Raw genomic sequence first — 19440 nt, 5'->3', positions numbered from 1 at the left:
TCCTGTACATCTGGTTAGCTGCACGTTCCTGTTATTTCTTGAGTCAGTGGGGCCTGCTGTTGTGTTACTCTGCGGGGAAAAGTAGTTTATAGATTTGCCCTTGAGGATGACAATCAGTGTGTTGCAGGGAAATGATTGTCTCACAATCACGAGTGCCCTGGATGACTGTGCCAGGCTTGGGCACTTCTCATGGGGAAGAAACCTTATTTGTTTAAGGCAGGCGTGGCACTTAAAAGCTACGTGGAGTGTGACTGCTTAGACGCTCCCCTCATCTGTTTCATATGTGGTGATTTTCACTCATTTTTCTAGTAGTTGTCACATGAGTGATGGGCGTATGAATATAGGGTTTGCCGTTTCTCAGCGAACCAGAATTCATGTGAAAAGGAGCTGGTAAGCATTTCCTAGACCAAGTATCTGTGGCTCCAGAGCAGCCCACCTGGCTCTGCCTTCTGTGACACGTGTGGGTCGTCTCTCAAGTCTGATGCTGTTAGGGGGTGAGATGGAGCAGCGTGGTCCCCGCACCGTCGTGTGCTGCTGCAGTGGGGAGCCCGGCTTTGGGGCTGGGGGACCTGGGATGAGATGGAGCAGCGTGGTCCCAGCACCGTCGTGTGCTGGTGCAGTGGGGAGCCCGGCTTTGGGGCTGGGGGACCTGGGATAAGGGGGGAGCAGTGTGGTCCCAGCACCGTCGTGTGCTGGTGCAGTGGGGAGCCCGGCTTTGGGGCTGGAGGACCTGGGCTTGTGTCTCAGCCCTTCCTTTCTTTGCTTTGTGACTCGGGCATATCACACGTGCATCTAAGTCCCTTCTCAAATCTGAACCTCAGTTTTCCTATCTGTGAATGGGAACGACAATCCTATTTGACGTGGCTGGTGTGAGAATTATGTGGCCTGCAGTGTAAGCACCCACTCCACCTACACGTTTGACACATGATTCAATGATCAGGTCCTAAAGAACAGATAGCTACGTCACTGTTGCTGTTAGTCACTCTCATCGTTAGAACCCCCAAGTTTCTGGCTGTGGCGTTGTCCGCACAGCCCTGCTTTCGAGGCCTCGTTGTGGGGCCACATCTCTGAGGGTCTCCCGCTGGTGGTACCAGCCTGCCTGCTCTGTGCTCTGGGGTACGGCCGGCAGCCCCGGCAGGTGTGAGTCTCTCCACTGTCGCATCTAAGGCGAGGTCTCTGAGCAGACAGCAGCAGCTTTTAAGATGCCCTCACAAACCCCAGCACAGAGTGGGGAGGGAGTCGGTGGAGCTCTGAGGAGGGAAGGCGCACGTTGTCTTTCCGCTTTCATCTGGAGCTTCCTGAATCGAGCCAGTGGCTCTGCGGAGGGGTCTGTGCCCTCTTGTCTGCCCCCAACCCGTAGCCTACAAGACTGCAAGGATCCTAGCCCGCTGCACAGCCCGCCAGGTGGTGCCTGGTCTGACTGCTGTGGCGTGAGGCAGGTGTGAGTCCCAGCGTCAGCATGCAGCAGCGTGCAGCAGCGTACAGGTACTAGCCAGTGTGTCCTAGTTTATTTTTGTCAGGAGTCGCAATCTGCTGTAGCAAGGCCTGGCCAGAGCCAGAATGTGAGCTTCCCTCGGCCCCCGCGTTTCAGAGCAGCGTGCAGTTCTCAAGACGGGTTCTGCGAAGTAAAAGTTAGCATAACACACTAGGAAGAATTAGGCTTCGAGGATACGAAAGCTGTTGAAAATGATGATCCTTCACCAAAGGTTTCGTCTTAAAAAGGATTTGTACTTAAATTATTTAATTCTGTCAGCAGTAGTTTAGGGAAAGCAGTGGAGTTCGGGGGAGGCCTTGGGAGTCGCTTTCCCTTGGACATGCTTTAAAGGATTACACCCAGACCCCACCGTGCCACGCTCATGCAGACCAGCCGTCCCCGCCCTCCCCACCCTAAGGAGCCTCCAGGGTGCTGTGCGACTGCTGCTCCTCCGGGCCTGTGCAGCCTGGTGTCTGTGGTGCTCCCTGAGAGTCCCTGCTCCTCCTCCAGGCCCGTGCAGCCCTGATGTCTGTAGTGCTTCCTGTGAGCGGCTCCTTCTCCTCCTCTTCCCCCCGCCCTTTCCCCCCCTCCTCTTCCCCCCCTCCTCCTCCTCTTTCCCCCCCTCCTCTTCCCCTTCCCCCCCCTTCCCCTTCCCCCCCCTTCCCCTTCCCCCCCCTTCCCCTTCCCCCCCTCCTCTTCCCCTTCCCCCCCTCCTCTTCCCCTTCCCCCCCTCCTCTTCCCCTTTCCCCCCTCCTCTTCCCCTTCCCCCCCTCCTCTTCCCCTTCCCCCCCCTCCTCTTCCCCTTCCCCCCCCTCCTCTTCCCCTTCCCCCCCCCTCCTCTTCCCCTTTCCCCCCCTCCTCTTCCCCTTTCCCCCCCCTCCTCTTCCCCTTTCCCCCCCCTCCTCTTCCCCTTTCCCCCCCCTCCTCTTCCCCTTTCCCCCCCCTCCTCTTCCCCTTTCCCCCCCCTCCTCTTCCCCTTCCCCCCCCTCCTCTTCCCCTTCCCCCCCCTCCTCTTCCCCTTCCCCCCCCTCCTCTTCCCCTTCCCCCCCCTCCTCTTCCCCTTCCCCCCCCTCCTCTTCCCCTTCCCCCCCCTCCTCTTCCCCTTCCCCCCCCCCTCTTCCCCTTCCCCCCTCCTCTTCCCCTTCCCCCCTCCTCTTCCCCTTCCCCCCTCCTCTTCCCCTTCCCCCCCTCCTCTTCCCCTTTCCCCCCCCTCTTCCCCTTCCCCTTCCCCCCCTTCCCCTTCCCCTTCCCCCCCTTCCCCCCCTTCCCCTTCCTCTTCCCCCCTTCCCCCCCTTCCTCTTCCCCCCACCTCTTCCTCTTCCCCCCCTCCCCCCTCCTCTTCCCCCCTCCTCTTCCCCCCTCCTCTTCCCCCCTCCTCTTCCCCCCCTCCCCCCTCCCCTTCCCCTTTCCCCCCCTCCTCCTCCTCCTCCTCCTCCTCTTCCCCCCTCCTCCTCCTCTTCCCCTCCTCTTCCCCCCCTTCCTCTTCCCCCCTCTTCCTCTTCCCCCCCCTTCCTCTTCCCCCCTCTTCCTCTTCCCCCCCTTCCTCTTCCCCCCTCTTCCTCTTCCCCCCTTCCTCTTCCCCCCTCTTCCTCTTCCCCCCCTTCCTCTTCCCCCCTCTTCCTCTTCCCCCCCTTCCTCTTCCCCCCCCTTCCTCTTCCCCCCTCCTCCTCTTCCCCCTTCCTCCTCTTCCCCCTTCCTCTTCCCCCCTCCTCCTCTTCCCCCCTCCTCCTCCTCCCTCCTCCTCTTCCCCCCTCCTCCTCCTCCTCCTCTTCCCCCCTCCTCCTCTTCCCCCTCTTCCCCCCTCCTCCTCTTCCCCCCTCCTCCTCCTCCCCTCTTCCTCCCTCCTCCTCCTCCCCTCTTCCTCCCTCCTCCTCCTCCCCTCTTCCTCCCTCCTCCTCCTCCCCTCTTCCTCCTCCTCTTCCTCCTCCTCTTCCCCTCTTCTTCTGGGGCCCCATGTGGCCTGGTGTCCACGGCACTCACTGAGAGCTGCTCCTCTGCCATGCCCCCTCTGTAGTTGCCATCCCTGCCAGCCCCACCCTAAGGAACCTACAGGGGCCGTGCGGCCTGGTGTCTGCAGCACTCTGAGGGCTCCCCCTGCCCCCGTGTGGCCTAGTGTCCCTGCCGCTGGCTGAGAGCTGCTCCTCTGCGTGCCCCTCCGTGCTCACCCTGCGTGTTCCTGTGTTGATTGCAGAGCGTCATGAACATGATGCATGTGATCAGCATCCCATACTCGCTGATGAAGGTGAACCCTCTCTCCTGGATCCAGAAGGTCTGCCAGTACAAAGGTGGGTCTGGCGGGGTGCAGTGACTCACGCCTGTAATCCCAGCACTTTAGGAAGCCAGAGGGGGTGGATCATCTGAGGTCAGGAGTTCCAGACCACCCTGGCCAATATAGAGAAAAACCCTGTTTCTACTAATAATACAAAAGTTAGCTGGGCCTGGGGGTGCGTGCCTATAATCCCAGCTACTTGGAAGGTTGAAGCAGGAGAATCACTTGAACCCAGGAAGAGGAGGAGGTTGCTGTGAGCCGAGATTGGTATTAAAAACAAACCAAAAAAAGGCTCGCGGGGGCTGGGTGACAGTGATTCTTCACCCTTCCCCACCACTCACGATGATCTCTCTCTTTCAATAGGGGGCGATCTGACGGTGGCACATACTAACCTATTTCTATTTTTCTTTTAGCAAAAGTGGCGTGTGTGAAATCGAGGGATATGCACTGGGCATTAGTAGCACACAGAGATCAGAGAGACATCAACCTCTCCTCTCTGCGAATGCTGATCGTGGCGGACGGCGCGAACCCCTGTAAGTGAGGAGCCGTGGGAACTAGGCAGGCTATGGAGTCTTTTTTTATTTTTATTTTCCCCAGGTTTCATTCTTTATACTTTTATTTTTCTTTTTCTAATCCTTATCTTGGTAAAGAAGTTGTCTTAAAATCACCAAACCGTATCTCTCCCTCTGGCCGAGAGGTACGATGGCTTAATAAGGACAGGCATGTGTAGACTCCACAGCCCTGGGATTCAGAGGATGTCTTGATTCTGTAGAGAAAGTTCCTTTGGTGACCCTGTTTCCCTGCCTGTAAAACGGTGCTTAAGTCATAAACTTTCATGAGGATGAAATGAAGTAAGCCCTAAGCAGGTAATAAGGAAATATTCAGGAAATATTTGACTGCTCGTACTTTACGGTCTGTAGTAGTTTTCTTGATCAGTAAATTAATTTGTCATTTTACATGTAATTTCATTATCATATTCTCTAACAAAAATACTCAGATAAAGTAAATTAGTGGCTCCACAGAATACTATAAATACACCTTGAGAAATATTTCAGCCAACTGAAACGAGAACCTAGCTAGCATGCTTTTGTGAGAAAAGTATATAAAGCTTAGAAGCAAAGTGAAATTAATGAAAGGTTTCTGACCACATTTATGAAATATGCAACATTTATGTTTGTAAGTTAAAGCAGCATAAACTCCTTTAATACCAGATATACAAAAGCAGACTCATAAACAGGTTTTATAAACAGTTTTCAAATATAAAATTTCAAAAATCCTGAGCTAATTTAATAAACAATTGTTTTAACCCATAACTCTACAAAACAATATAACTCTACAAAACAATACATCTTGCATAAAGGAAAGTATGCCTATATTTGGACATAGTTTAGCAGATATGTTCTTGATAATTACGCCTCGACCTCATCATTTAATAGAGAGGAAAGTTTTCTTCATTTGGTTTAGATTTACCCCTGTCTTGCAACTTCCATACTGAAAACAGTGGAACAAGTCTCAGAAAAGTTACTAAAGTAAGTTCATCTGTCAGAAAAGGGGTCATAAATGTGGAGGTTGAGTTCTTTAAATTCTTGAGTTCTGTTTGAGAATGACCACTTTCAGTGTAACATAAATAATAAATTGTATTAAATATTTTTCCATACTGCCTAGATCCACTTGTGCCTAAATCCCGCCTTCAGAACGGTTTTCTGTGGTGGGATTTGTAATCAATCACAGTGCTTCAGCTGTCTGACCATTGTCCCTCTTTCACTCTAGGGTCTATTTCTTCTTGCGATGCATTTCTCAATGTCTTCCAAAGTAAAGGCCTTCGACAGGAGGTCATCTGTCCTTGTGCCAGCTCGCCAGAGGCCCTCACTGTGGCCATCCGGAGGTACTGGGTCCTGTCGATTTACGTAGCTAACCTAGAGACAGTCCTGATTCAGCAGCGAAGGGAGATCAGGAAATCCTAACAGTGAGCGCTGAGGGTGAGGGTGAAAGCGGGACCTAACCTTTCAAGATGAGTTTATTTCTGTTTTTATGTAGATTCATTCGTTAAAAAACATGTATCCTCCTCCGCAGTTTCACTGTAATTCCTTAGTAAGTGGAACTGTCTAGAGGCTCATGGAATCATAATATCCTGTCCTTGCCGTTGGCAGGAATTTACTCCGATTTCCTCTTGCGTGTGTCAGTCTCTGGTTTCGTCTGGGGTGGGATAGGAATTTACTCCGATTTCCACGTGTGTGTGCGTGGAAACAAGAATGGAATGACCCTCCTCTTCCCCACCACTGGGAGTATTGCTGTGGACACGCTGCCCCAGACCCCCGCACCACACCTCCTTCTGTCTCCCCACACCTCCTCCTGTCTCCCCACACCTCCTCCTGTCTCCCCACACCTCCTCCTGTCTCCCCACACCTCCTCCTGTCTCCCCACACCTCCTCCTGTCTCCCCACACCTCCTCCTGTCTCCCCACACCTCCTCCTGTCTCCCCACACCTCCTCCTGTCTCCCCACACCTCCTCCTGTCTCCCCACACCTCCTCCTGTCTCCCCACACCTCCTCCTGTCTCCCCACACCTCCTCCTGTCTCCCCACACCTCCTCCTGTCTCCCCACACCTCCTTCTCTCTCCCCACACCTCCTCCTGTCTCCCCACACCTCCTTCTCTCTCGCCACACCTCCTTCTCTCTCCCCACACCTCCTTCTCTCTCGCCACACCTCCTTCTCTCTCGCCACACCTCCTCCTGTCTCCCCACACCTCCTTCTCTCTCACCACACCTTCCTCTGGTTTCATCTGGGGTGGGATAGAGTCCGTTTTCATCAGCCTGCTTTTCTTGCAGTGCTACTGACTTCCATGTGCTGTGGGATTTACTGGTATATTTATTTTTTTCATTGTCTGTCTCTGGTGTATAGTTGATGCCTGATGCATGTTTTTTGAATGAATGAAAGTAAAATTTAATGTAGGTAAATTCAGAAAGTTGCCTCCCTTACACTTGCTCTGACAATCCCATGTCATTCACCAGAAGTGAAGCCCAAACATCATGTGTGTTTATGCACGTGATATGCACCCGCTTGACATTTTACATAAGTGGAGCCATGTGTGCGTTTGGGTTTTTGTTTTCATTTTACTTGGTTGACGTAGGTGCCACTGACGGCCTAAATATGCTGTTGTAACATCCGCTGAGAACAGGCTCCTGCAGAGAAGCTGCGTTCCTGTGTCGGCTGTCACCGGCCCACCCAAGGCTGGTCCAGAGGAAGGTGTGGTGAGAGAGAAGGAGGTGTGGTGCGGGGGTCTGGGGCAGCGTGTCCACAGCAATACTCCCAGTGGTGGGGAAGAGGAGGGTCATTCCATTCTTGTGGGGTGAGCTCTGGAGTGTAGATGAGTGCAGGAGGCCTGCTTGCAACTGGCTTCCCATAGCAGTGTGTGGTTTTTAAATTATTATAGGCAAAACTGTGGAAGGGCAGGCATTGACCGGGACACAAACAGAAATAACAAGAGCAGGATGTGTCTCCCTCCCACTGTCTCGCCTGGTGGTCCACGTGGGCACGTACGTCAGGTCGGCTGCGGCCTGCACCCCACGCAGTGTCTGGAGGAGTGGTCTCTGGACACGGCCCACCGTGGGTCACAGCAGCCTGTCTTCAGAGCTACCTCCCTGGAGCTGGCTTCAGTGCTCTTCTCGGGTGTGCCACTTTTCTCGGGTGTGCCACTCTTCTCGGGTGTGCCACTTTTCTCGGGTGTGCCACTTTTCTCGGGTGTGCCACTTTTCTCGGGTGTGCCACTTTTCTGGTTGGTGTGATTGGACTCAACAAATTGAAGGGCCGAGAGGGATTAAAAGATACAATTTTAGCATTCCAAGTTGAATTAGGAACGACAGTGTCCTGAAAACAAACAGCAGCCCCCCAAGTGTTCCCGTGCCAGTTCTCCCTGCCCCCCGTCATTCTCAGTCTCATCAAGACTGTCTTTTTATGTAGTTATCATGCATATGATGCAGAAACTGTTAAATGCTGATGCTTTACGAAAGAATAATCTGTATAACTGGCCATTGCGCTTGGAATCCCTAATTGCCTGAGATGAATTAGGCAGCAACTCTATCTCAGTGGTGAAAATCTTTAGGAGAAAACCAGTGCTGGTCCTTAGAACCTGTATCTTTCGTTACCCTGATGTTTAAGTCACTTTTGAATAAATTTGATGAAAGCAGCACTTGTACTTGCATTTCCACCAACACACCCCTCTTTGCATTGTTGTCTGCATGTGTGAACAGAAGGAAAACTTCCCTCTGTGCTGGGGTTTCCGTTGTGTGCTGTAGAAGGGTTGGGACAGATGCATGTTTTTGGAAAATGAGCCGGCAACTGTGAACTCAGTGTATTCTGTCTTAAGATTTGAGGTGAACTTTCCACGTAGGAGAGGCCAGAGGCCAGCCAGGTTATTAACTGAAAAATGGCTTTCGTACGTTCCGTAAAGCTGCTTTAAGTGAGGTCTGGCAAGGCTTCCCTGCAGGTTCTGGCCTGAGAACAAAATGAATGCCTTAAATGTTGTTGTGTCCAGCATGGGAGGCAGTACAGTGCTCTCGTTTTATTTACTCCTAATGTTTTTTAAAGAACAAAAACAAGTGCTACATTCCCCTGTTCTGTTGCAGAGAAGGCTCTGTAGAGGATGGGTTTATGCCTATTTGAAGGGGTTCTAGGATGGGCGTTTCCTCTGTGTTGGGATCTAAACATTTGTGTCCTGCGTGTTAAGCATCTTCCAGGGACAGCCTCTTCTGTGTGTGAACCATCTTCCAGGGACAGCCCCTGCTCCTGGTAGCGAAGCAGAGACTGAACTTCCAATGCTGAGTTGCAGCTGGTTGCTTGTTTGGCTTTCGGACTGTTTAATTAAAAAAGGATAACGATTATCTGCAGTAGAATGCAGATAAAATTGCAGATGCATTTGCTTACTATTTGTAGAATTTTGGCCCTCTCTGGAATATGTGTCACTTAGTGATTCTCTTCTGCAAAAAAAAAAAAAAACCATAAAAGAGTAGATAAATCAGAAGCCGAGGCACTCACAAGAAAGCCACCCAGGGCTGCAGGTGCCAGCAGGGCTGGGCGTGGACATCAGGGCTATGAGTCGATCTTCCAGGCTGTCAAGGGCCAGGGCCTTCAAGAGCCCCAGGTCTGACAGGGGTGCCCGCAGCCTACTAGCTGCGGAGTATCTTAATGTCACTCTTGCAAGCAACATAGAATGTCTGTCATGCAAAACAGAGCACATTGAAAGGTTTCAGGGCTCACAGGATCGATGGAACCTCCAGTGTCCCGCTTGATAAATAGGCAGGATGCACGGGCGCTTCCAGGAGCAGTAGCAGCCCTGGCAATGGGGAAGGGATTGGGGTGGGGTAGGGGGTCACGGCGTACAGAAGCCAGCAGCAGCTGTCAGGGGTTGTGGGGGAGTGCGGCACACAGGAGCCAGCAGCAGCCCTGGCGATGGGGGGGGTATGTGGAGCAGCCTGGCACCTGGGCTCCAGGTACTGTGCCCTCCCTCAGGTTGCCCAGCGTTGGAGTTAGGTCACTGCTGGAACTTACACCGTTGGTTCTCCCCTCAGAGAAAGGCCAGTTGCCAAAAAATGACCAGCACTCATTGTAGGGTGGTTGAGATTCTTTGAAAACATGAGTCGGAGACCTTGAAGGGGCAAGGGCTGGAGACGTGCCTGTCCTCAGGCATGTCTGTGTTCATGTGTGTCTAGGCATGTTTGTGTTCACGTGTGTCTTTATGCATGTCTTCATGCGTGTCTATGCATGTTCATGCTTGCCTTTCTTCATGGCTGTCTTCACCTGTGTATGCCTGTCTTCGTGTTTGTATTGATGTGTCTGCCTTCGTGTGTGTCTGTTTTCACCCTTGTGTTCACGTGTGTCAGCCAAGTGGTGGCAGGAAATCACCTGCTCTAGTGAAGTGAAGTCTGCTCAGTCTTCCTATGTGAGCTGTATTTTCACCCAGGCATGTAAAGTGTTTTCTTCTCTTTAAAACTGTCACTGTCCTGTTATATTTTGTGTTTTCTTTTCTACTGATATTAGTTTTAGAGTAGGAAATATTGGGGAAATAGGGGTTTGTGGTGCCTAAACTCAGCAGAAATTTTTTTTTTTTTTTTTTTTTGAGACGGAGTCTCGCTTTGTCACCCAGGCTGGAGTGCAGTGGCGGAATCTCGGCTCACTGCAAGCTCTGCCTCCCGGGTTCACGCTATTCTCCGGCCTCAGCCTCCCGAGTAGCTGGGACTACAGGCGCCCGCCATCACGCCCAGCTAATTTTTTGTATTTTTTTTTTAGTAGAGACGGGGTTTCACTAGGTTAGCCAGGATGGTCTCGATCTCCTGACCTCGTGATCCGCCCGTCTCGGCCTCCCAAAGTGCTGGGATTACAGGCTTGAGCCACCGCGCCCGGCCAGAAATCTTTTAAAGGACAAATTGCAAGGCGAAAACCAGGAAACTGTTTCCTGGCTACAGGTATCCCCTTAACCTCCTGCTGTCTGAGTCTGTTACCATCTCTCCCTAAACCTCCTGCCATTTGAGTCTGTTACCGTCTCTAGAATGTAGATGTGACAGAATTGATTTCCTTAAAGCTACATTGTGAAAATGTTTATTGAACTGAAAAACATAATTTTTAGCTTTGTAACTACAAAGTATTATTCGGATATCCTGATAATTTAGTAACGAAAAGGCAAAAATTCATGTAAAACAATGAAACAGTAATTCCAGAAAAGATAAAATCTTGTCTTTTGCCCCCTTGTCACAACAGCCATCTTCCGTTTTTTGAAAGTATCCAAGCTAGAAGTTAGCCGGGAGAAAATCGAAGAAGAGGTGTCCACAGGGAGAAGGCTGCTGTCTGGTGCCCACTGGGTGTGGGTGGTGCCTGGATGAGTGACAGGAGAAAACAGCGTAGCTCTGAGACAAAGTGGTTCCAAAGTGAGCACTTCTGACTGCTCAGAAAAGTCAGACCCAAGTTCCATAGTCCAACATGTAAGGGAAAGCAAGATAAACTGTGTAATTTTATCTAAAAAGAGGGATACAATTTTGAAATTCTCTATAGAATAGCCTTGAGATGAAGATCACCTGAACCAGAGCATGACAATTAGGCAGCATTGAAGAGCAAGCCAGGTTTTCCTGTTTAATTTCACCCGACCACCTGCGTTTGACAGTGTGCTCTGTTTGTGGTGAATTACACAAGTAGTTTGTTTTGGCAAAGGTTCGCAGTGTAGTGAGAAGATGGCAGAGGAGGGGCCTCCCCACAGGGTCCCCCCAGTTCCAGTCAGTAACTCCCCTGGAAACAGAAGGGTGGCCAAGGCTTATGAGAAAGAGTTTGCAAAAAAGTTTATATAGTGTGATCCCATTTTTGGTAACAAAAAATTAAGTATCTGTAAATAGTATATTCAGTGCCAAAAAAAAGCTGCGCTACACAGGACAGGGCGGGCGAGGCGGTGGAGCTGGGCGGCTCACTGTCTGTGCTACGCGGCTCTTAAAATGGGCTGTTTTTCGTGGGCATGCATTACTGCTATTAGGGAAAAGGAAGAAGGTTACATTAAATCAACTCATAACTTAATACACTGGCTGCTTTTACGTCATATCTTTTCCTGTTAAAAATCACAACCTCCGTTATCTGTTGTGGTTTTGAAAGTCTGTCACACTAAACGTTGTACATGCACATTTTTCACTGAATTTCTCCTTGTGGTGCAGAAGTGTTTCCCGAAAATATTATTTCTGCTAAAATGAGTTCACAAGCTTACCTGCTCCCTGTCCTTTAAAGGGCACTTTTACCGGGTACTATGAGTGCATAATTATGGGCATTCTGCTGCTGTTGAAGCGTGGCCCGGGGAGGAAAGAAAGCAGAGGACATGCTCTGTGTTCTGTGTGCCCAGGCACCTTCATCAGGGCTGATTTATATTGGTCTAAAAGAAAAACCTTTGGTGGTGAATGGTGATTCAAGACCAGAGCAGCGGCCCTGTTTTTTAAAAAAAGGCACTTCCTCGGGGCTCTGGCTGCCAGTTCGGAAGGGAACACCCTCCACTCTCAGACAGGCTTCTCGGTAACTTCTCGTTTTGTCTGGAACCCGAACGTGTCTTCCCAAAGAAGCAACGTTGTGCAGGTGCTTTGAGGCCAGCGTGGGGAGCGGCAGGCGTGGGATGAGCACCACCTCCTTCCTTCTCTGTGCCGCTCTGTCGGGGGCCGAGGTCGGCCTGGGTCCTCCTCTGTGAGGTCGGCCTGGGTCCTCCTCTGTGCCTCTCTGTCGGGGGCCGAGGTCGACCTGGGTCCTCCTCTGTGAGGTCGGCCTGAGTCCTCCTCTGTGCCCGCTCTGTTGGGGGCCGAGGTCGGCCTGGGTCCTTCTCATGCTCATGTCGCTCTAGCTTTGTGACGTGGGTGGGGCTTCACCTTCAGCCCCGTCAGATTCCTCGTCTGTAGATGAGAATCACAGCAGTAGCCCCCTCAGAGGCCCGTGTGAGCACTGAGTGGGTTCATACACAAAGCACTTAAAAACACACCTGGTTCATAGTAAGAATTCAGCAGGTGTTGCTGCCGTTACCGCAGTTACATGACTACAGGCGTGTTTTGTGTGATCTGTTGCAAAGACAGGCTGTGTAAAGATTGCTGGGGGGAGGAGGGGTCTGCAGCTTAACTCTTTGTTCTCCAAATGTGCTGCTGTTGCTAAGCTGAGAATTACTAGATTGGAGAGAGCCCGTGTAAGATGAAGAAAAAGACCCTCGTTAACTCACTTGCCTCAGGGATTCAGCAAATAACAGGTGGCACTGAAGTGGTGCAGGTGCAGTGCGACTCCTCTGGCAAGCCCTAGAGCTGGAGGCTGGTAAGGCCTGTTTACTGCTTGATCTGTTTGTTTTGTGTTAATGTCCTGAGCCTGGCCAGGCTCTGCTTGTGGTCAGGAGTAGCAAACTGGACGTGTTCATGAAATTTATAGGAGCTGCTGCTTCAAGGTGTTATGCAGGCAAGGCTTATAGAATGTTTTCCAGAGGCTGGAAACGCTATGACAAGTCAACAGTGCAAACAGTTTTGTGGAAGCCATAGTGTACATTCCCTGTGAGGCCACCTTGCGAGGTCTGGCCTGCTTCTCTCCTTTTTGTTGGTCTGTTTGCATTGTTATAAAGGAATGTGTGAGACTGGGTAATCTATAAGGAGAAGAGGTTTATTCTGGCTCACAGTTCTGCAGGCTGTGAGAGAAGCGTGGCTCCAGCATCTGCTCAGCTCCTGGGGAGGTCTCAGGAAGCTTACGATCACGGCAGAAGGCAAAGCGGGAGCCTGTGTGTCACATGGTGAGAGACTGAGCGAGAGGGAGGGAGAGAGGAGATGCCCAGCTCCATTCTAAACAACTAGATCCCACGTGAACTCATGGAGAACTCTCGCGTTACCGCGAGAACAGCCGTGCCTCCAGCGCTGGACATCACATTTCAACGGGAGATCTGGAGGCAACAAAACATCCAGACTCTGTTGTCCTTTAGTTTTCTTTTCCTTTTCCTTTTGCACGTCATTGTGGTGTTGTATACGTAGCTCTGTGTTTTGCTCCTTCCATATCTCCAAGAGTGGATGCTGCGTCCTCACATTCCCAGAGACCACTGAGATAGTCCTTCCTGGAATTCATATTCTTCGTGAGACACACAAAGCCGCTTGGTCTTGAACATCATTTCACCTTGGAACTGAGTTTGGAAGTTGATGAATGGGCAGATACCTTTATCAGCCATTATTTAGTGTACTGATATTGATTATTCAGGTGGATGTTTTTAAATCCCCTTGAATTCTGCCTGTGGGGACTGTTTCTTCCCTTCCTCACCTTGTCTACCTTCTTGGGATTTTTACTTCCCAAAAAGGTGTTGATGGAGGTAAATATCATGTAACTTGCTTAATAATATGGGGAACACAAATTGGAACAAGTGGTGTTTTACTCAACAAATTGGGAAGCATTTTAAGTGTTGGCAAGAGTGTGCAGAGATGGGCACTGCCGAGGCAGCTTGGCGCTGTGGTCAGATGCACAGATTCTGAAGCCAGCCTGAGACTGGCGCTGGCTCGGCTCTGTGGCAGCGGCCTTGGGCAGCACTCAGCCCTCCTCACCCTGCCCCGTCTGCTAAACAGTAGGGTCATGATGCTGCTCCCATCTCCACAGGGTTACTGTGCGGAGTAGGTCATTAAATATATAACCACGACCCCATACAGCCAGTGTGAGGTGCTTTTCTAGTAGATGAGAAAATAATACTCCTGTTCTGTTAGTGGAGTGCAAAATATGTTCTTTTGGGAAGGTATTTAGGTGGTCTTAAAATTTTAAGTATATGTGCTTTTTGATCCTCCATTTTCTTTCTAGATACACATGTTACAGGTATATTTCTGGCTGTATAAAAATTGAATGAAAGAAAATATATGGTCATATATTCGTGTTACTGAACACCATGTAACAAACCAGCTGAATGCAGTGGTGCACACACCTACACAGATGTACACCCACACACAGAGACAGGGAAAGATCTGCAGGTATGTTTAGTGAGGAGACTGAGTTTTAGAATGTTGGGTGATTGGACCCAATACCAAGTCGTGGGGGTGATGAAGTCCGGCAGAGTCAAAGGAATGAGAAAAGACAGTTTGAGAGAGAAAGTGGGACCAGGGGGCCATTGTGAGTGTGGAGGCTGTGAAGGGCCTGAGCTCTGCACGTCCAGACTATTTATTGGTGATCAAAGAAACAGGTGTCGAGAACGTGGCAGTCGAAAGGGCAAGCGCATGGTCTGCGGCTGTGATGGTTTAGCATTTCCTTTGAAGCATGTGGAACATCCTCTGCTACTTGAGATACTGGAGAGCAGGTTCTTTTAACTCAAGATACATTCGATCCTGGGAGAGCAAGGAGCCAGCAAATCTAGACACGTTCCAGAGGCCACGAGCCCTGGATTCTCTCCAAGCCATGAGGGGTTTTATGCCCTAGGCTTAGATAACGGTGCATCAGGGTAGCCTTCCACCCTTTAGCACAGAGCTTGGTGTTCCAAAGGCCATGAGAAGTTTTAGACCCTGGACCCCGGACATGTTCCAAGACTCTTTTACATTATGTCAGACATGCAAGCCCTGCCTCAGCTTCTCCCAACACTCAGCTTCTCCACCAACATAGAAGAAGCATCTTGATTCTGCTTTTCTTTAAAAAATCAATGTAGTGGTATACATACATATTTTATACTTAACTTATATCTAGGAGTCTAAACTTATAAAAATCTCCATAGTGGTTATCTGTGGGGCACAGGATTGGAGCAGAAACAGGCACTTTCCCTTTGGACTGTGATGTTTGCCTTGTTCATACTAAGAATGTGCTCATGTTGGTTTTAAGTTTTTATAAAAAGCAGTAGACTGATGCACTCAGTGTCCTGGGAATAGAGGCTGTGCTCTGGGTCTAAGTGCTGCCAAGTCCCACCACTCACTTGGGTGGTGAAGTCAACCTTTCCGTGCCTGAGTCTTCTCATCTGAAATTGGGGAATAGTAGCCATAGGCTTGTGGTGAGTTTTGAGTCCCTATGCATGAAAGACTCAGAACCATTTGGCACATGGAGGTTACCACTGGGGCATTGGTTTGCCATCTGGAGGGGGAGGCATCAGCACCACCAGGTCAGAAGTTAAGGGGTGGCCCCGGACACCACGTCTGTGGGGAGGTGGGGCTGTGAGGCTGCCTGTGTGTGTGCCGGGAGCACTGTGCTTCTGTGCCTGGCTCTGTGTGTCCTGGGAGCACCAGGCTTCTGTGCCCGGCTGTGTGTGTATGGGGAGCACTGCGCTTCTGTGCCTGGCTGTGTGTGTGCCAGGAGCACTGCACTTCTGTGCCTGGCTGTGTGTGTGCCGGGAGCACTGCACTTCTGTGCCTGCCTGTGTGTGTGCCGGGAGCACCACGCGTCTGTGCCCACCTGTGTGCCTGCCTGTGTGTCCGCCTGTGTGTGTGTGGGGGGAGCACCACGCGTCTGTGCCCACCTGTGTGCCTGCCTGTGTGTCCGCCTGTGTGTGTGCTGGGAGCATCACACTTCTGTGCCCGCCTGTGCGTGTGGGGGGAGCACCACGCTTCTGTGCCCACCTGTGTGTGTGCTGGGAGCATCGCGCGTCTGTGCCCGCCTGTGTGTGTGGGGGGAGCACCACACTTCTGTGCCCGCCTGTGTGTGTGGGGGGAGCACCACACTTCTGTGCCCGCCTGTGTGTGTGCTGGGAGCATCGCGCGTCTGTGCCCGCCTGTGTGTGTGGGGGGAGCACCACACTTCTGTGCCCACCTGTGTGTGTGGGGGGAGCACTACACTTCTGTGCCCGCCTGTGTGTGTGGGGGGAGCACCACGCTTCTGTGTCCGCTTGTGTGTGTGTCGGGAGCACTGCGTTTCTGTGCCTGACTGTGTGCCAGTGTCTTGCTCATCTGCAAGGAAGGAAACCCAGGGCCATGCATTTTCTCCGACTAGCAAGAGAATCTATCAAATATGAATAAATGTACAGTGGCAGGTTAAATTAATACAAGGTTAATGTCGCTAATATGAACATATTCGGCCTCCTGTAACTATCATTGTGTAAGCATAATTGAAAAGTTCCTATAGCAAATGCAATTTGTAATTTTAAGGTATTATTAAATGTGCAAGTCTTATTTCTCATTAACTGTGTTTAAACATAGAAAAGAGGATCTTGGCCAGGCACAATAGCTCACACCTGTAATCCCAACACGTTGGGAAGCTGAGGTGGGCGGATCACTCGAGGTCAGAAGTTCGAGGCCAGCCTGGCCCACATGGTGAAACCCTGTCTCTACTAATGATAGCAAAAAAATTAACTGGCTGTGGTGGTGGGTACCTGTAGTCCCAGCTATTCAGGAGGCTGAGGCAGGAGAATGGCTTGAACCTGGGAGGCAGAGGTTGCAGTGAGCCGAGATCGCGCCATTGCACTCCAGCCTGGGCGACAGAGTGAAACTGTGTCTCAGAAAAGAAAAAGGGAGGGAAGGGGGATTTTGTAATTGAGACAACAAAACACGTGATTGGGCCCTAAGATAACTTTTTCTCCCAGCCTCTGGCCTGGCAGGTCAGTGTTCTGAATCTTGGCTAGCCCAGCATTTTGATTTCATGTGACTTTTTAAAACAAAACTAAGTATACCTTAAATTTTTATCACTAAGTTAGTGTATTCAGGCTCTTGTAACAAAGTACCACACGGTGGGTGGTTTAAACAACAGACACTTGTCTCAGTTCTGGAGGCTGGAGTCGGAGACCCTGAGGTGTCACAGGGCTGGGCCTCTGGAGGTGCTGAGGGAACCTGTCCCAGGCCTCACCCCGGCCTCGGGTGCTCAGCGATCCTGGACGGGTACCTGTCACTGCAGTCCCTGCCTCCATCATCATGTGAGCTCCTCCCTGTGTCCGGGCCTCTCTCGCCTCTTACAAGAACCGAGTAATTGGATTTAGGGTCCATTCTAACCCAGTATGACCTCATCTTAACCTGGTCATAAGATGGCCCTGGCTTAAGGTGGTTCAACCTGCGATTTTCACCTTTACAATGGGTTTATCAGGTTGTAACTCCATTGTAAGTCCAGGGCATCTGTCTCTGCACAGGCCCTGCTTCCAAATAAGGTCACAGATACGAGGGGTGATCTTTTGCAGGGACACGATTCAAACCACGGCAGATACTGAAGCTCACAGTTCCTGACTCCCACATCGATCTTTGTAGAGGACTCTTAGGGTGAGGGAAGGGTGGCAGGACCACTGACAACACTGTTCATTTCGAAGTTTTGGTTTGTTTGGGGTCTCTGGGAAGTAAAGGCCAGGAGAATAACGTAGAGCCCAGTGATTTGAGCTCACCCTATCTAGGTGGTTCCATGTGGGTTTTCTTATTTGGGCAGACTTTTCTTTTCTATCTGGTTAGCTCTATCCTTTTTTATTCTTACATCTGGAATAATTCTGTTTCCAGAGTCTTTCGTGCTTTTTTCAGTACACCAGTTACTTCATTCAAATGAGATCTCCTCTTGCAAATTTTAACTTTTATGTTGCCTCATTTATGTCTTCACTTTCATTATAAACCATAATATTTTAAAGTTAAACAGCAAGCTTAGGTCCAGCTTTTAAGTCTGAAGTGCATTAAAGATTTATATATGGAAAATTACAGGAACAGATGTGATGTGTACCTAAATTGTGGTGACTCACTTAGATAACCAGTGAGGAATTATTAGTTTTCAGGAATATAATCCATGATCTTAGAGAGATTTTAACTTATTTGTTCACAAATTCAGTCAGCAGATATTTGTTGCTAGACATTTTCCAGGGCTGGGATGCAGCAGTGAGCAAAACAAACTCAGGAGAGTTGGGTCTGAGGGAGGAGGTCGCAGGTAGTCAGAGATGTGTGCTGTGGGGCGGGCACCTGGGTGGGGAGTGTTTTCTGAGGGGATGAGAAGTCCCAAATTTGAGCCAAACTCTGGAGACGCGGAGGGAGAGGGCCGTGCGGAGGTCTGCCGGAGGAACGTCCCGGGTAGCAGCGAGAACCAGCGCAGAAGCCCCACGGCGGGAACAGGCTGGGGTGTCCGGCAGAGGAGGCGGGGCGGACCCCAGAGTGGTGTGCGCAGTGGTCTTCTGAAACCTGCCTTGTGTGGACCTCCTTCTCCTGACCCACAGTGCATTCTACAGCTTGCCTGCCACCCAAATAATTTTCCTTAGAACTTGGCAGCCAGAATGGCACAGCGTAAATCTTATTTTAGATTCTTATATATAAAATTGGGCATACGCCCAGACGGCCTGCCTCTGAATTGAGGCTGGACAGTCGGGATTTCCATCATTTCTGTTCAGTGGTTCTGCCTGCATTCTTGGAGTGGATGCACCCCCTTCCAGACATTTGCGAAACTGAAGAGCAGACTGTGCAGTGAGCAGGAGCTGGGAGGAGAGAGAGAGCCGGTCTGTGCAGGGCTTGCATAGAGAGGGCAGGAGAGGAGCTGCCTTCGTAGTTTTCGGGTATTCTTGAGATTCCCTGGGAATGCAGAGGCTGAAGCAGTAGACTCGCCACCAGCCATTCATAAACAGAACGAGCACCCCCTAATGCGGCCACGTGGGTGGCCGGCACTGTTCCCAGGGGTGCCCAGCCTGCCGCGTGTGTGCTGACTGCACAGCTGTGGTTGTGATGGCTTATCTGCCCCTGCATATTCAAGTTAAAAACTGTCGTTACAGGCCCACGGATGACAGTAACCAGCCCCCAGGCCGGGGCGTCCTCTCCATGCACGGGCTGACCTACGGAGTCATTCGTGTGGACTCGGAAGAGAAGCTCTCCGTGCTCACCGTGCAGGATGTCGGCCTCGTGATGCCTGGAGGTGAGTGTGCATCGCGAGCCACACAGATTAACCAGTTATTAAATGCTTTTCTAACACATCACCAAAGCCCACATTCCCACGTTCCCACGTTCCTGTGGTGCGTCCTCGGGCTGAGAGCCTCACTCCCAGTCTTCGGAAGTCCTTGTTAGGCTTCAGACATTTGAGGCGGTGTTCCCTCTCCTGGTAGACGGTCGAGAAGATGGGGAAGGGCAGCTTTGCACACCTGGGGCCTCAGGCTCCTCTTCCCTGGAAGGCTTTGGGGCCAGTGCAGGGTCCACACTGGTGCTTGGGCAGCTTCCCTTCTCTGCCCCAGAGGACGTGCCCGTCCATCACCCTAAGACACCAGCCAGAGTGGGAACAGCCAAGCTTGGCTGCCCCCAAGGCAGACACGTGTGAAAACCAAGGAGTGTGAGTCTGT

The 19440-nt window shown here is 50.9% G+C and overlaps 1 protein-coding gene across 4 annotated transcripts in view; it reads left to right on the top strand.

The window, feature by feature from the left end:
• Positions 1-19440, top strand: part of DIP2C (disco interacting protein 2 homolog C) — a 376181-nt gene that overhangs the window by 272015 nt on the left and 84726 nt on the right. For all 4 annotated transcript variants that reach the window (XM_073018672.1, XM_073018675.1, XM_073018674.1 and 1 more), the window contains 4 exons: positions 3666-3759; positions 4157-4276; positions 5514-5628; positions 18883-19022. In XM_073018672.1, the coding sequence (XP_072874773.1) occupies positions 3666-3759; positions 4157-4276; positions 5514-5628; positions 18883-19022 (469 nt within the window). The remainder of the gene's footprint in view (positions 1-3665; positions 3760-4156; positions 4277-5513; positions 5629-18882; positions 19023-19440) is intronic.

The sequence above is a fragment of the Chlorocebus sabaeus genome, chromosome 9 (genome assembly GCF_047675955.1).
Source record: "Chlorocebus sabaeus isolate Y175 chromosome 9, mChlSab1.0.hap1, whole genome shotgun sequence".
Lineage (NCBI taxonomy): Eukaryota > Metazoa > Chordata > Mammalia > Primates > Cercopithecidae > Chlorocebus > Chlorocebus sabaeus.
Note: the sequence above shows the minus strand (reverse complement) of the source record. Positions and strands in the feature narration are given on the sequence as shown.